The 17,178-nt window shown below is 42.3% G+C and overlaps 1 protein-coding gene across 5 annotated transcripts in view; it reads left to right on the plus strand.

The window, feature by feature from the left end:
• Nucleotides 1-17,178, plus strand: part of KIAA0319 (KIAA0319 ortholog) — a 76,905-nt gene that overhangs the window by 47,747 nt on the left and 11,980 nt on the right. For all 5 annotated transcript variants that reach the window (XR_008683262.2, XM_055406210.2, XM_055406212.2 and 2 more), the window contains 8 exons: nt 450-582; nt 4,070-4,298; nt 7,750-7,873; nt 8,520-8,652; nt 9,966-10,114; nt 11,841-11,992; nt 15,506-15,644; nt 16,338-16,497. Coding sequence is in view for 4 of the 5 variants with exons in the window: in XM_055406210.2 (XP_055262185.2) it covers nt 450-582; nt 4,070-4,298; nt 7,750-7,873; nt 8,520-8,652; nt 9,966-10,114; nt 11,841-11,992; nt 15,506-15,644; nt 16,338-16,497 (1,219 nt within the window). In the remaining variant the exon portion in view is untranslated. The remainder of the gene's footprint in view (nt 1-449; nt 583-4,069; nt 4,299-7,749; nt 7,874-8,519; nt 8,653-9,965; nt 10,115-11,840; nt 11,993-15,505; nt 15,645-16,337; nt 16,498-17,178) is intronic.

Consider the following 17,178-nt stretch of genomic DNA (forward strand, 5'->3'; position numbering starts at 1 on the left):
AGGAAGGCCTGGCATGCTGTGATTCATGGGGTCGCAAAGAGTCAGACACGACTGAGCGACTGAACTAAACTGAACTGAACCTCTCAATTCTTTATGAATCTGTCAGTCAGATACTTACTTAAATTATCAGTAAGATATCATGTGCTGTAGTTAAAGTGAGTTTAAAAAAAAAAAGCAATAGTGCCTGTCACTGTACCCCTTAAATCCACAACTGAATGGAAACACCCTGACTCAAATCTGGTGGAAATCTGGGAGAAAAATCATGATGATAATTTAGGGAGAAGAAGAAATCTTCCTTTTAACACATACTATATGGCCATTGAAATCTTTGCAATTAAATAATTTCAAATAAATACAAATTTAAACACCCAATGATATTAATCATGAAGTTGATGTTTTAGTATCCTTGTATTTAATTCTAGTTTTCATTTATTTTTCAATCTTTCTAGAAAGTACAGATGATACTAAAATAGTGAGTTATCACTGGGAAGAAGTTAATGGGCCCTTCCGAGAAGAGAAGACTTCAGCTGATTCCCCCGTCTTACATCTGTCTAACCTTGTTCCTGGAAACTATACTTTCAGGCAAGTGGGCTCAGTTTCCAGCACTGATCATTTGACTCTTTCCTTAAATTGATGCATCTTTTCATTTTCATCAGGAGACAGGGCAGATTTGGTTTTGTCGGGGGTTTTGGTTGGCAGTCACTTTATAAAACTGTGGTCAATAATATAAACTACAAGTGTCTGTGTATGGGAAATGTTTGGATTTGGTTGTCAGTAACAGTATGGGATGGCACCTATTTTGCTGTGTTGAGAAACATGAAAGAAAATTTCTATCTTCTGAGTCCCTGTGAGGCAGAGTTATGTGATTTATCTATTTCTTTATCTTTTTATAACTTTTTTTAATATCTTTTTATAACTTTTAAGCTGAAGTATAATAAACTGCATGTATTTAAGATGTAAAATTTGATGAGTTTTGACATATGTATATACTTGTTGCACCATTGTCAGAATCAAGATAATAAACATTCCCATCATCCCCAGAGTTTTCTCATGCCACTTGGCAATCCCTTCCTACCTCCATCCCTCTCTCTGGGCAACCACTGGCTTGCTCTCTGCCACTTTAAATTATCCCAAACTTTCTAGAATTTCATATAAATGGAATTGTACAGTTCAGTTCAGTTCAGTTGCTCAGTTGTGTCCGACTCTTTGCAACCCCATGAATCACAGCGTGCCAGGCTTCCCTATCCATCACCAACTCCTGGAGTTCACTCAAACTCATGTCCATCGAGTCGGTGATGCCATCCAGCCATCTCATTCTCTGTCGTCCCCTTCTCCTCCCACCTCCAATCCCTCCCAGCATCAGAGTCTTTTCCAGTGAGTCAACTCGTTGCATGAGGTGGCCAAAGTATTGGAGTTTCAGCTTTAGCATCAGTCCTTCCAATGAACACCCAGGACTGATCTCCTTTAGAATGGACTGGTTGGATCTCCTTGCAGTCCAAGGGACTCTCAAGAGTCTTCTCCAACACCACAGTTCAAAAGCATCAATTCTTCGGCGCTCAGCTTTCTTCACAGTCCAACTCTCACATCCATACATGACCCCTGGAAAAACCATAGCCTTGACTAGACAGACCTTTGTTGGCAAAGTAATGTATCTGCTTTTTAATATGCTCTCTAGGTTGGTCATAACTTTCCTTCCAAGGAGTATGGTTTTCATTTGCATTTTCCTGATAACTAATGATATTAAGCATATTGTAGGCGTTTATTGACCATTCATGTAACTTCATTTGTGAAGCTCCATTCAGATCTTTTTCCTAGTTTAAAAATTACATTGTTTGCCTTATTTAGTTGTAAAATTTTTTACATTCTGTTGTAAGATTTTTATACATTCTGAAACAAGTTCTTTATTTTATATATGTGTTATAGATATTTCCTCCCCTATATGAAGTTTTGTTCTCTTAACAGTACCTTTTAAAGGGCAAAAGTTTTAAATTTTGACTGTCTAATTTATCAGTTTTTTTCTTTTATGTTTCATGCTTTTTGTGTTCTATCTGGGTAGCTTTTGTTTATTCCCCAAATTGCAAAGATCCTGGTTTCTTTAAGTTTTTGTATTTCTGAGTTTTATATTAAATCTGTGATCTATTTTGAGTTAGTTTTATATATTGTGTGAAATTTTTGAATAAGTCAAGCTTACATTCATGGAGTAAGCCCTATTTGATCATGATATTCTTCTTATATAGCATGGGCTTCAACTTGATAATATTTCTGTAAATATTTTTATGTCTGTCCTCATGAAAGATTTGGTTTATGCTTTCTTCTGTCTTTCTCTACCTCTGCATTTGTCTTTGTTAAGGTTTGGTGTGAGGATTATACTAGCCAAATAAAACAAGTTCATCTCCTTTATTTTCTGAATTTTTTTTATGAATAACTGGTGATATTTTTTTCTTGAATGTTTGATAGAATGAACCAGTAAGATTGTCTGGGCCTGGAATTTTGTTTTTTGGGAAAGTTTTGATAATAAATTTGATTTCTTTAATAGATGTAAGGCTATTTAGATTTTCTGTTTTTTACTTTTTCTTAAGTTTTATATTGGAATATAGTTGATTAATAATGATGTGTATCTGTTTTTCTCTTGTGTCAGTTTTTCGAAGATTGTATTTTTCAAGAAGTTTGTGCATTCCTACTAAATCATATTTTTGGGAATTAAGTTGCTCATAATATCTTCATATTATCCTTTCAAGTCTATAGGATCTGTGATGATAACCCCTTTTTCATTTCTAGTATTGGTGATTTCTATTCTCTTTTTCTCTCGATTAATTAAGGGATTTATTAATTTTATCTTCTCATAGAACCTAACTAGAACTGCTTTAATCTATTTGCTTGTTTTCTAATTTATTCTTTTCTGTTCTTATCTTTACTATTTACTTACTTCTATTTACTTTTGATTTAATGATTTACTTCTACTAATGGCTTCTTAGAGTAGAATCTTGGGTCATTTTCGAGTTATTTATTTAAGGACTTAGAATGTATCCTGACTAAACTTGGTAGTGGAGGAAGGGTCTTAGGTGTTTGGTTTCCTGTCAGAGTGAGAACTGGAGTTCAGATCTTGGTTGTATGTGATATGTGGGCTCAGTTCAGTTCAGTTCAGTCGCTCAGTCGTGTCTGACTCTTTGCGACCCCGTGCATCACAGCACGCCAGGCCTCCCTGTCCATCACCAGCTCCTGGAGTTCACTCAAACTCATGTCCATCGAGTCATCTTATTCTCTGTTGTCCCCGTCTTTTCCTGCCCCCAATCCCTCCCAGCATCAGAGTCTTTTCCAGTGAGTCAACTCTTCGCATGAGGTGGCCAAAGAGGCCCAGAATATCTGGGCCCCCTGTAAGTACCTTACCTACAAATATGTCCTGTATTCTTTCCAGAGCTTCATTCTCATAGTCCTGTTTGTACCTATTAAACATGCACTGCTACTCTGAATTAGCATCTTTATTCCAGAAAGATACAGTGGCCTTCTTTCACTGACCCAGTTGCCACAGCACCAGTGAGTTTACTTCAGGAGGGTCAGTGCAACTCTTTCTCAGTTGTTTGTGTAGGCTGGGTATCATTTGTATTTGAAAGTGCTTAATTCTAAAATGGCTTTGCAAGGAGTGTCCTGAAAACACTTAATACTTAGTACTCTAGGAAAGAATGAGAACATTAAAAGGCTTTGTATCAAACTTGAGAGTGATTTTCTGCCTCTACATGTTCAGGCCTGAGGGCAGGTCTTAAACTGATACATTCTGAATCTCCGGTGATAGAGAGAGGCTTCTGTGTTGGCTGGGGTTGTTTTCTTCACCCAGCATCTAGAAGAATCATGAGAAATCCACATAAAAGAAAACCCTATCGTGTGACTATATTGCTAGCTAAAGTACATCAACAGCAAAAAATATATCCTCAGGTCTCTTCTTTCCTCAGCTTCATCCTCAAGTTTCTGCTCTGAGTTGTTCTGAGAAATATACATAGGCAGACTCAGTTGACCACTTGCCTTAAGATTTGGCATATTCATGCAGTGTAATAGCCTCTTGTCCTTTCACTAGGTTGACTGTTACAGACTCAGATGGAGCCACTAACTCCACAACAGCAGCCCTAATAGTCAACAGTGCTGTGGACTACCCACCAGTTGCCAATGCAGGACCAAATCAGACTATAACTTTGCCCCAAGACTCCATCACTTTGAATGGAAACCACAGCAGTGATGATCACCAGATTGTCCGCTATGAGTGGTCCCTGGTGCCTGGGAGTGAGAACAAAGAGGTGGCTATGCAGGTGAGTTCTCCATCCTGCCTTCAGACTTCTGTTTCTCTAGCTATTTGTTCATCTGTCTCTCAGTCTATCCATCTTTCTTTCTTTCTCTCTGTCCATCCATCCATCTAAAATATTGGTACAAGGGGGAAGCTAAATTTGGAAAACAGGTTTTATAAAGTTGCCTGTTACAACCATCAGAAGAGTAGCTAAACTCACAAAACTTCTAAATTTATGTCACTTTCCTCACTCACGCTATGTAAGCCCAGAATAGCAACTAAGCAGGTCCTAGTTGAAATGTCGACCTTGAATGTTGAAAACTTGACCTTGAGTTTCGTTTGGGAAAAGGCTGACCCAACATTTGCTACAGATTAGGATAAACGTTAGAAATAATCTAATCTAAACCTCATTAGCAGAAAATTCCTGTGTATTTTGTTCCTCCTAGTTTTAGAAATTGCATGTTATCATCTCTAGATCCAGCGGTCTCTTGTTGAGATCTCTTTGTATTTACCTTTTGATTGATTCAAATCTCTAAAATGTTTGTCTATAATAACCTTGAAATGTTGCTGTATTTGTATGTGAGTGTGTGAGCTGCTTGCTTATTCTTCTTTTGGTGATGGCCAGAGCTATTGGTTTTTGTTGCTAACTAGCTTGGTACCTTTGAAGTTATGTTATTATTTAAGAGTTTAATGGAAAAAAGATAGTACCTTACATTGACCCCTTCCTCTTCTTCAAACACCGTCTCACCAGTCCAAGACAAATTTCTCGTTAGTGTTTGGGATGAAGTCAGACAGTCCATGAAGACTGACCTACTTTACTTTTTGATCTTTCTGGGAAGAGCTTTGTGATTGTGATGAATTAAGAATGACCAATTGGAGCATAGAACTTGAAAGAGCTGGGAGTGGTCTGGAAACCCTTAGAGAGCATTTGGTATAGTGTTCATCTCTCCCTGAGAGTTGTGGCAAATGCTGTTTGCAGCTGTTGGGTTATGAATTCGTATTCAGAAGAGTTTGGATACAAAAAGAAGATGGACTATTTTGTATTTTTTCAGTTAAAAAATATTTCGAAATTTCTTTCCCTTAATTTCTGAGAATGATGTGCCCAGAGCTAATGGGACAGTGCATTCATGTCTACGGGACCTGGATCCACAGGAAGTCACTTGTACCAGACTGCAGGGCTCATCTTGTTCCTCTGTGTACCTGCCTACTTGCTGTAAATACTCTCAGATTAGCTACAGTAAGGATGCTGCTGCATTGTGGTTTACTGATTAAGGTGTCAAAAGGAGTGATCCTTTTTATGAATTGGGACAATCACAAAGATAAGCTCTTAAACCAGACTCCTTTATACTTAGACTAAAAATTCTCAGTAAATTTGATTGCTTAGTTCCCATTTGCCGCAAGCTTCCTTTTAACTGTGTTCATAGCGTTCCTGTAACCATGTTAATTTTGAGTCATGTACCGGAAATTATACTTTCTCTACGAGCTTTTCAGAAAAAAAAAAATACTTTGTTCTATTGAGTCAAAGTAGGGGAAGGCTCTTTCTAAGGTCTTAAAAGAATGCATTTCAAATTTCAGCAACTTCCCTTGTGATAGCACACTTGATTTTCTATTATTTAAAAAAAAATTCCTTTAAAACTAAAAGAAAAACATGAGCAGAAATTTATCTATAGACAATCATAGGATCTGTGAAAGTAAATACATTATGATAGGACTTAAATTTAAAAATCCTTTCCAGGATGCCATGAACTTTAAGCATAGGCAACAACTGGAAATATTTCCAACAACACAGGAGCAAAAATAACCAAAGGGGTATTAACCTGGAGGCAACAAGGTTAAACTACTGTATACTCAACTGAAAAAAATGCCTTATTGAAAAGTTTTGTTGTCCCAGCAATTTAAAATTTTATTTTACATCAAGGACCTACTGTATTGGGCTTCCCTGGTGACTCAGATGGTAAAGAATCTGCCTGCAATGTAGGAGACTCAGGTTCAATCCCTGGGTCAGGAAGATCCCCTGGAGAGGGCAAGGCAACCCACTCCAGCATTCTTGCTGGGAGAATTCCATGGACAGAGAAGCCTGGCAGGATATCGTCCAAGGGTAAACTACTGTATACTCAACTGAAAAAAAAAAAGCCTTATTGAAAAGTGTTGTCCTAGCATTTAAGAAAGTTATTTTACATCAAGGACCTGCTGTATAGCACAGGTGTTGAACTCTAATCAATATCTTGTAATACACTATAATGGAGAAGAATCTGAAAAAGAATATGTGTATGTGTAACTGATTCACTTTGCTATACACCTGAAACATTGTAAATCAACTATACATCAGTAAAAATTAAAAATAAAGAATACATGCACAAAAAGAAAAATTCAAGAGATGATAATATATGGGGGAAAATAACAAAAAATTATTTTTGATCATGATTTATTTCCTGTGGTTAAAAAAACTCGAATTATGATAAAGTGGAAACACACCTTGACCTCAACCAAGTCCCTTTATATGAGATAATTACTTTGATGAGTTAAACCTATGTGTGTCCAGAATCTTTTCTCTGTATTTGTATGTAAAGTACATATAATAGTACTGAATGAGGAATTCCCCAGGTCTGTAGGTGCCCAGTATGCTACTGGAGATCAGTGGAGAAGTAACTCTAGAAGGAATAAAGGGATGGAGCAAAGGCAAAACCAATACCCAGTTGTGGATGTGACTGATGATAGAAGCAAGGTCCAATATGCTGGGAAAGGTTGGGGGCAGGAGGAGAAGGGGACGACCGAGAATGAGATGGCTGGATGGCATCACCAACTCTGTGGACATGAGTTTGAGTGAACTCCGGGAGTTGGTGATGGACAGAGAGGCCTGGCGTGCTGTGATTCATGGGGTCGTGGAGAGTCGGACACGACTGAGTGACTGAACTGAACTGAACTGAACCACACTGTAGACATTGTTGCACAGTTTTCTTTGATTTATATTATGCATTTGATATCTTTCCACTTTTTAATGTGTACATCTACTTCTTTCTTTTAGAAGTCTTTCTTTTCAGCTAGCATCCCATAGTGTATCATGGTGGGCTTGGCCATTTTTCTTTTGATGATCATCTGGATTGTTCCCTTTTCTTTTTTTTTCTGTAGGCAATGTCTTAGCATCCATGGGCGAGTCTCTGTTATTACACACGTGGGCTTTTCTTTAGGGTAGAAACTCGGTAGAAATTCTGGGTTGAAGAGTATGTACTTTTAACATTTGAATGGATGCTGCCATGTTGACTTCCAAAAAGACTGTATTAATTTATATTCTTTAAACAGTGTCTGAGGATATACTGTGGGCTTTAGATCCCGTTTTCCTGGGACATGTATATATTCTTTAAAAGTAGGCTCTCCACATTTAGTAAAATCACTCATTTTTCATTCTGTCATGCTAATTACTTGTGCTTCTTTAACATTATTTTTTCTTTTTCATTTTTGTATTTGCTATGACTCAGGGAGTAGAGACACCATACCTTCATTTGTCTGCAATGGAGGAAGGAGATTATACGTTTCAGCTGATGGTGACAGATTCTTCGAAGCAACAGTCCACGGCTGTGGTCACCGTGACTGTCCAGCCTGGTAGGTGAAATAGGAAAGGAATTTAGCCCCAGCGATTGAAACAGAAATAACATCTGGGCTTCTGGGCTTCAGACCAGTCAAATTTGATGCAAATTCTCTTAAGTCTTTGGACTGTCAAGAGATCAGGGCTGCAGGAGCTAAATCTTAATATAGAGCCAATTTTCTTTTGTGGTTCTGAATTGTGTCCTGATGGTGTCTCTAAACTACAGCACAAGGAACAAATGAGAGCCATCTGCAAAGTCACTGTGGGCTCTTAAGCCATGTCCGACTCTGCTGCAAAGCTCAAGGGCATTCTTGAAGAGGCTGGTAGTTAAGTGCGGCTTGATACTCAGAAGGCTTGTGGCCAGACTTTGGCAATTGACTACAGTTCCACTCCATGACTGTTGAGGTCTCTTCAAGAAACCAGAGGTGTACATATTACAGAACAGTATTTCTTGCTATCTCTCATCTCAGTCTAAACTTGGAATATTTAATTCCTGGGTCAGCTAAGAGATTGCATGTATCCTCCCAGGATTCCGAAAGGACAGGGCACACTCTAGTGGCTACCTCATCTGAATATGAGTAATTTGCTTAAATCAAGAAATCAGAGGATGACAGACTTCATACAAAGAGATGTTACTTCTTCACACCATTTCTATAATTCTAGAAAACAACAGGCCTCCAGTGGCTGTGGCTGGCCCGGATAAGGAGCTGACCCTCCCAGTGGAAAGCACCACCCTGGATGGGAGCAGGAGCAGCGATGACCATGGCATTGTCTTCTACCACTGGGAGCGTGTCAGGTAGTCTGCTCATCTCATCACTGAGTGCTGGGTTCACACCCTGACTTCTCTGGAGGATCCAGATGAAGCAATCAACTTGAGATTGTTGAGGGGTCAGGATTTAAGCTCGTTTCTAGAAGTGGAGAGGCACCATCGTTTAAATTCTCCATCAGGCGTGGATGGACAAGATGGGCATTTCTTGACAGTGGAGGGGAATTGGCAGCAGGACAGTTGGACAGGGCAGTCTTGGGGTGAGGTGAGCTTCATGACAGAGGAGGTGCAGGGGAACCTGGGTGGGAGGTCCTCATGACAGCCCCCCCCACACACTCTCAAACCACCTGCAGTGACTGTAGACAGCAGAAGTGCAGAGTTCAAGGGGATTCCTGTATCCTCAGACATTTTTTTGTACTTTACATGCTTAATCTTGTGGAATGCTAGATCAGTTCTTAAGAGGTAAATACCATTATTCCCATTTTAAAGGTAAAGCAACTGAGGCTTGCAGAGATAAGTGAGATCACAGGGCTTACAGTTGTCCAGACAGAGCAAGAGCTGGGAGTCAACCTGGGTCTTCCTGACTATAGAGCCCAGTCTTCACAACTCTGCTGTAATTCCTCTCTTAAATCAGTTACCTGGCTCGATCCCTCCTCTTCCATATTCTCCTGAAAGATAGCTGAGGATTTCAGCAGATTTTATTTAAAGAAGAAATAGCAGAGGGAATTCCCTGGCCATCCACTGGTTGAGACTGTGCACTTCCACTGCAGGGGACACAGATTTGATCCCTGCTCAGGGAACTAACTAAGATCCTGCATGCCACACAGTATGGCCAAAATAAAAAAGAACGAAAGAAGTAGGAGTGGTTTCTAAGGCTCCATCTTCTAAAAACAGATCATTTCACTGACAGCTCAATTTTAAAAAAAACAACAAACAGGAACCCCAAAATCCTCTTCCCAGGAATCCAGCAGCCTTTGTCTGAAATAGGATTTAGCTTGTGCCTCTTACACAGAATTCGAGAATCTAAATGAATAAAAAGTTATCTTAGAAATCTCTGCTGCTGCTGCTGCTAAGTCACTTCAGTCGTGTCCGACTCTGTGTGACCCCATAGACGGCAGCCCACCAGGCTCCCCCGTCCCTGGGATTCTCCAGGCAAGAACACTGGAGTGGGTTGCCATTTCCTTCTCCAATGTGTGAAAGTGAAAAGTGAAAGTGAAGTCGCTCAGAATTCTCTAGATGGTATATATTATTGCCATTAAAAAAAAACCGTTTATAACAAACAACATGCCTGCCATCGACTCCCATACCCTGAACCCATTGTTAATGACTGTCGTGTTTCATAGAGGCCCCAGCGCAGTGGAGGTGGAAAACTTCGACAAAGCTATAGCCACAGTAAGCGGTCTTCAGGTGGGTACCTACCACTTCCGTTTAACAGTGAAAGACCAGCAGGGATTGAGCAGCGCGACCACCCTCACCGTGGCCGTGAAGAAGGGTGAGTCGGGGCAGAGGGCGGGTGGCTCTGCCGGTGGAGGGGCTGGGCGCCTTCTGCTTCTCGGTCTCACAGACCCTTAGCCACGTGGTTATCCAGAAATGCTGGTGTTTGCTCATTGGTTCCTAGCAGATGCTGAACTCTGCTTGGCCAAACAAAGGTCATTCCCTTTCCGTCCATGTTAGCAGTTTTCCCGCCTCCCTCTGCGAGGACATGGCATTCTCTTTTGTTTGTGGAGTGCGCCTTCTGATGGCTTCACTTTTCTTCTGTGACTATTGGCAACTACCGCCCTGAGTCCCAGTGACCACATGGTGCTTTCTCTCTCCCTTGGAAATCTAAGCACAGAGATGGTTTCAAGCTCCATGAAACCATGAATATGAAATGTGTGGTCCAGTCTTACACCATCTTGCTTTAGGTACTCGTCTCTTTGACTTTTCCATTTGACCGTGAGTGGTTGAAGACCTTTATTGCAGGTATTTGTTTCCTCCGTGTGGCACAGTGCTAGACTCAGAGCAACTCATCAATGTTGGTTCCTTCAGTCAATGAGTGAATGATTGTGATGTATTGAAGCTCAGAAATGTAAAAGAGCATGGCTGGACGGGAAAATCCAGCTGGATATTAGGGACCAGCAAGAGTGTCAGAACACTGGGGAGGGTAGCCAAGTCTCTGGCTCAGCCATAAAGGATTGTGTATTGTGTTGTGATGAGTAGTTTGAACTTTATCTATTGCGCAGTTGGGAGAGGCTGAAGCAATTTTCTCAGCACACTGACATCAATTTGAGTTTTTTTCAAATGTTTCATTGTATAAGTTTTCAACCACATATAAGAATAGAGACTAACCCTAATGGACCATCACACACCCATCTCCCAGCTTCAACAGTTAGCAACATTTTGCCCATCTTATTTCATCTTATCAGTTCACATTTTCTTTGATCCTGGTTGAAGCAGTTTGAGGCAAACCCTAGCATTGTGCCATTTTTACCTGAAAATTTTGGATTTTTAAAAAGATAATGCTTGTGGAGAAGTGGAGTGGACAAAATGGCAAACTAAAAATAGCACCAGTTGGCTCTATTTCAGTCTCTGGTCTCTTTTTTGAGGAAGAAAGTGGCCAGTGACCAGTGGGGTGTTAATTACTCCTTTGGGTCAATATTTGACTATCCTCACCCGTTTTCTATTGACTGATTTATTGAATCCCGGAACCCCATCTAAACAACCCCATCTGCCTCATAGCATCTTCTTTATATCAGAAATGGCTCTAACATTGTTCCTTATATTTGATACCCAGTCAGAACCATGAGGTCTATTTATTTCTGACTCAAGTTCTTTATCGTATTTACGCAATCAAAATTTGGCATGACTAGAAACATAAGTATTTCTGTGGCCAGATAGCGTGGACCAGTACAGAAAGATCCAGAGCATATTTTAAACCAAGATAATTTCATTTTCCAGATCCCAAACGTAAATAAGATCATGGTTTCTCAAAAAGAGAAAAACTGTAATGATAATAGAAAACTGTCCAACATTTTGGCTGCCAAATTATATGTAGCTGAGTGCAAAGGGAACTTAAAGTCTTTAGTTTATCTTATGGGTTTGGGCAGGAGATGATGCTTTCTGGATATTTTAAATATACATATCTACAAGATGGAATAGTCATGGGTATTTTATGACACACTTATCACAAGTATTTTAAATCAATTTCTTTGCTTTCATTTCTGCTGTATTTGACTTAGAAAATAATAGTCCTCCCAGAGCCCAGGCTGGTGGCAGACATGTTCTTGTGCTTCCCAATAACTCCATTACTTTGGATGGTTCAAGGTCTACTGATGACCAAGGAATTGTGTCCTATCTGTGGATCCGGGATGGCCAGAGTCCAGCAGCTGGAGTGAGTACTTGAAGAGAACTGCCCCTGGACCACTAATCATTACATCTGTGTTAGTTTGCTAGGGCTGCATAGCAAAATACCACAGGCGGGGTAGCTTCAACAACAGATATTTATATTCTCCCAGTTTTGGAGACTGGAAGATCCAAGGTCAAGGTGGTAGACGATTTGGTTCCAACTGCCTCATTGCTGTGTCCTCACATGGGAGTAGGGCTGGAGAGGGAGAGGAAGTAGGGGAGAGAGAGGGAGACAGAGGGGAGAGAGGGCTCTTGGGTGTCTCTTCTTCAGTTCAGTTCAGTCGCTCAGTCGTGTCCGACTCTCCGCGACCCCATGAATCACAGCACGCCAGGCCTCCCTGTCCATCACCAACTCCTGGAGTTCACTCAAACTCATGTCCATCAAGTCGGTGATGCCATCCAACCATCTCATTCTCTGTCGTCCCCATCTCCTCCTGCCCCCAATCCCTCCCAGCATCAGAGTCTTTTCCAGTGAGTCAACTCGTCGCATGAGGTGGCCAAAGTATTGGAGTTTCAGCTTTAGCATCAGTCCTTCCAATGAACACCCAGGACTGATCTCCTTTAGAATGGACTGGTTGAATCTCCTTGCAGTCCAAGGGACTCTCAAGAGTCTTCTCCAGCACCACATTTCAAAAGCATCAATTCTTCGGCACTCAGCTTTCTTCACAATCCAACTCTCACATCCATACATGACCACAGGAAAAACCATAGCCTTGACTAGACGGACCTCTGTTGGCAAAGTATTGTCTCTGCTTTTTAATATGCTATCTAGGTTGGTCATAACTTTCCTTCCAAGGAGTAAGCATCTTTTAATTTCATGGCCGCAGTCACCATCTGCAGTGATTTTGATCCCCAAAAAATAAAGTCAGCCACTGTTTTCACTGTTTCCCCATCTATTTCCCATGAAGTGATGGGACCAGATGCCATGATCTTAGTTTTCTGAATTTTGAGCTTTAAGCCAATTTTTTCACTGTCCTCTTAAACTTTCATCAAGAGGCTTTTGAGTTCCTCTTCACTTTCTGTCTCTTCTTACATGGACACTAATCCTATGGGATCAGGACCCCACCTTTATGACCTCAGTTCAGTTCAGTCGCTCAGTTGTGTCCGACTCTTTGCGACCCCGTGGACTGCAGCACGCCAGGCTTCCCTGTCCATCACCAACTCCTGGAGCTTGCTCAACTCATGTCCATCGAGTCAGTGATGCTATCCAACCATCTCATCCTCTGTCTTCCCCGTCTCCTCATTATGGCCTCATTTAACCTTAATTATCTCATAATAGACCTTATCTCTAATAGAGTCGCATTGGAGGGTTAGGACTTCAGCCTTTGAGGGGACACAGTTAACTACATTTCTGTGTCTCTGTTATGATCTCATCTCCCTTTCCATGCCCCTCTAAGATGTTTATGATTCTAGGTTTCCTTTGATGGCTGGGTGCAGGAAGCTGCTATTCAATTTAAATAAATCTGAAGTCCTTTCTGACTTTTTCCCCACCCAGACTTTGATAGAGTCAGAAACCGTAGCCTGGAATCTTCTCACGGAACTCATTCTGCTCCTCAGCTTTCCTATTATTCCTATTTTGATCCACATGGATTCTTTCCTTTTCTTCAGCATTGTACCAGATAGGTCACTAGATCCTGGATTGCCATTCCCATTGCATAAGTATAGAAAATCAGATGCAGGGATGGAAAATGATTTGGCCAAGGTTGATTAACTCATCTTTAACCAACCAGATAGGCTTAGGTTTTTAGTTCCTAGCAGGCATTTTTCCACATTAGAGCACTCTGCCTTTTTGGCTATAAATGTAGGTACATGTTCGTTCCTGGTGTTGCTAAGGACTTGAAAGATGAAAGTTTAGTCTTAGAGATGTACCGAGGGAGTGGTCCTGGGGAAAGAACTGAAAGTGCTTTATAGTTTCCAAAGTAACTCTGGAATGAATACTGTTCAGCCAGATGGTAGATTGGCTTCTGAGTGTAATTATAACAGCTCCCTGATCAGAGCATTTGTTATGGTTGGTTACCACCCTCTTCTGTTAGCAGGTTCAGGGCAGGGGTCTAGGAGATTCTTCTCAAATGCTTTCAGCAGAGAGGTCTCTACTGAGGCTCTTGGGTCATGAATGTGACACTCCACGAGGAATCCTAAGCACTGTGAAACTGTCTTTGAAGATAAGACCCAGAAAACTCTTCAGAGAGAGTGCTTCACACTCCAGGTCTTTGCCCTAATTTCAGGGGTTTCTGCCTCTGCTGGGTAGAATTTGGTCATTCCTAGAGCCCTTGAAGCACAAGCTGGAATCAAGATTTCTGGGAGAAATATCAATAACCTCAGATATGCAGATGACACCACCCTTATGGCAGAAAGTGAAGAGGAACTCAAAAGCCTCTTGATGAAAGTGAAAGAGGAAAGTGAAAAGGTTGGCTTGAAGCTCAACATTCAGAAAACAAAGATCATGGCATCTGGTCCCATCACTTCATGGGACATAGATGGAAAAACAGTAGAGACAATGTCAGACTTTATTTTTTTGGGCTCCAAAATCACTGCAGATGCTGATTGCAGCCATGAAATTAAAAGACGCTTACTCCTTGGAAGGAAAGTTATGACCAACCTTGATAGTATATTAAAAAGCAGAGACATTACTTTGCCAACCAGGGTCCGTCTAGTCAAGGCAATGGTTTTTCCCGTGGTCATGTATGGATGTGAGAGTTGTACTGTGAAGAAAGCTGATCGCCGAAGAATTGATGCTTTTGAACTGTGGTGTTGGAGAAGACTCTTGAGAGTCCTTGTACCGCAAGGAGATCCAACCAGTCCATTCTAAGGGAGATCGATCCTGGGTGTTCATTGGAAGGACTGATGCTAAAGCTGAAACTGCAATACTTTGGCCACCTCATGAGACGAGTTGACTCACTGGAAAAGACTCTGATGCTGGGAGGGATTGGGGGCAGGAGGAGACAGGGACGACAGAGAATGAGATGGCTGGATGGCATCACTGACTCGATGGACATGAGTTTGAGTGAACTCCGGGAGTTGGTGATGGACAGGGAGGCCTGGCGTGCTGTGATTCATGGGGTCACAGAGAGTCAGACACAACTGAGCGACTGAACTGAACTGAACTGAGAGCCCTTGGGAAGCTCCTGTAACAAAGTCTTGTCTGAGTCTTATGTCCTCTGGTGCTTTAAAAGTAGAAGAGGGACTTTCCTGGTGGTCCAGTGGTTAAGAATCTCTTCTTCCAATGCAGGGGACTTGAATTCGACCCCTAGTTTGGGAACTAATATCCTACATGCCGTGAGGCGTGACCAAAATATAAAAAAATTTTAAAACAAATAAAAATAGCAGTGGAAGAGATACCAAGGATTACCCAGACCTTTGCTAACATCCCCTCCCCACTTCCTCCTCAGCCCGTCCCTTAGACTCATGCATGTGTGACAAAGACGAGAGACTGAGATTTGGGGTCCGCAGAGGCCCGGGTTGGGAGCCGAGTACAGACTGTGAACGTGTTATTTCTCAGGATGTCATCGATGGCTCTGACCACAGCTCGGCCCTGCAGCTCACCAACCTGGTGGAGGGCATCTACACTTTCCGCCTGCGAGTTGCTGATGGTCAGGGGGCCTCAGACATGGACACCGCCACAGTGGAAGTGCGGCCAGGTGAGCGCTGGGCTTCTGGGCCTGTGTTTGTGGGGCTGGCCTGTGAGCCAGGGTCGGTGGGGGGTGGTCTGCCTTTGGGGCTCTTTGCAGGTGACAGTGGAACCCAGTATGGGAGGCCAGGCCCACCTTGTGGTTTTCTCTACATGTGGTCATCTATCCCCCAACAGATCCAGCCTCTGAACTCTTAGGGAGAACTGGGCCTGACAGCAAGACTTCTCGGTCACTTTGGTTTTCCTTCCAGAAGACAAAGAGGTCTTTTAAAGACAAAAGACCTCATGAGATGGACATGAGGGCTTTGCTCCTGGGAGTGCCATGAGGGCAGCTCCAGTGAGGTGGCCACACCAAGCTCTGGCATGAACTTGGCTGGGCCCACAGCCCTCAGGGACTGAGTTCTCATTCTGCATCAAGGGGGTGTGTGTGAGGTCCCAGAACATTAAGTGAGCCCCAAGGCTGACTAAGCACATCTTTCTATCACCTGGAGAAAAATTAGTAGACAGCGAGCTGGTATAAAACAAGGAAGAAGTCCTCACAGACAATGGCCTCTGCGGCTTTTGGGAGAATTGAGCTGAGCCGTAGAACCCAACACAGGGGTCACTTAAAGCTCTGTGAACTCTTGTGCAGGCCTTGCGCCTCCTGTTATCAAGCCTGGGGTTTTCAAGTGGAAAGAAAGCCTGTGACTTCTCATTTCCCCAGACCCGAAGAAGGGCGGCCTGGTGGAGCTGATCCTGCAGGTCGGCGTTGGGCAGCTGACGGAACAGCACAAGGACACGCTCGTGAGGCAGCTGGCGGCACTGCTGAACGTGCTGGACTCAGACATCAGGGTTCAGAAGGTTCAGGCCCACTCGGACCTCAGGTACGAGCCGCACAGTCCAGCCTGATGGTGTTCGTCGCCTCTCTCGTCCTGTGTCTTTGCACACACGTTTATCCCGTTCGTATTCTTTTTTTTTTTCCTCAAAGGGCAGCAGCAAGGGCATGATTATAAAGGTCCTTCCCTCAAGGCTCAGTAAATGTTTGCTGATTGAGAATGTTCTGACTGAAGGAGTTAGGGACCATCAGAGGGAGCTGGGTTTTAGTTCTGGTATCAACAGAGGGCATGCAAATGGTCTGGGGCATGCATGGGGCGTATCTCATAGCCAGATTTCATTCCTGCCTCATGTTCATGGGGCTGAGCCTTCTCTCACTCTGAGAGGATCTTGGATTACCACTTCCCTTATAGCTCAGTTGGTAAATCATCTGCCTGCAATGCAGGAGACCCAGGTTCGATTCCTGGGTCGGGAAGGTCCCCTAGAGAAGGAAATGGCAACCCACTCCAGTATTCTTGCCTGGAGAATCCCATGGACAGAGGAGCCTGGCAGGCTGCAGTCCACGGGATCGCAAGAGTCGGACATGACTTAGTGACTAAACCACCAACTACCTTCTGTAAGGTTCAACCTCTGCATTGATTTCTTATAGGATTTATGATTTTAACTAAAATTTTTAAAAACCTTTATACACCCAGTTTGTGGTATGATTTTTATGGCAACATTTGGAGAGT

The sequence above is a fragment of the Moschus berezovskii genome, chromosome 23 (assembly GCF_049115385.1).
Source record: "Moschus berezovskii isolate FMDL1 chromosome 23, NW_MosBer_1.0, whole genome shotgun sequence".
NCBI lineage: Eukaryota > Metazoa > Chordata > Mammalia > Artiodactyla > Moschidae > Moschus > Moschus berezovskii.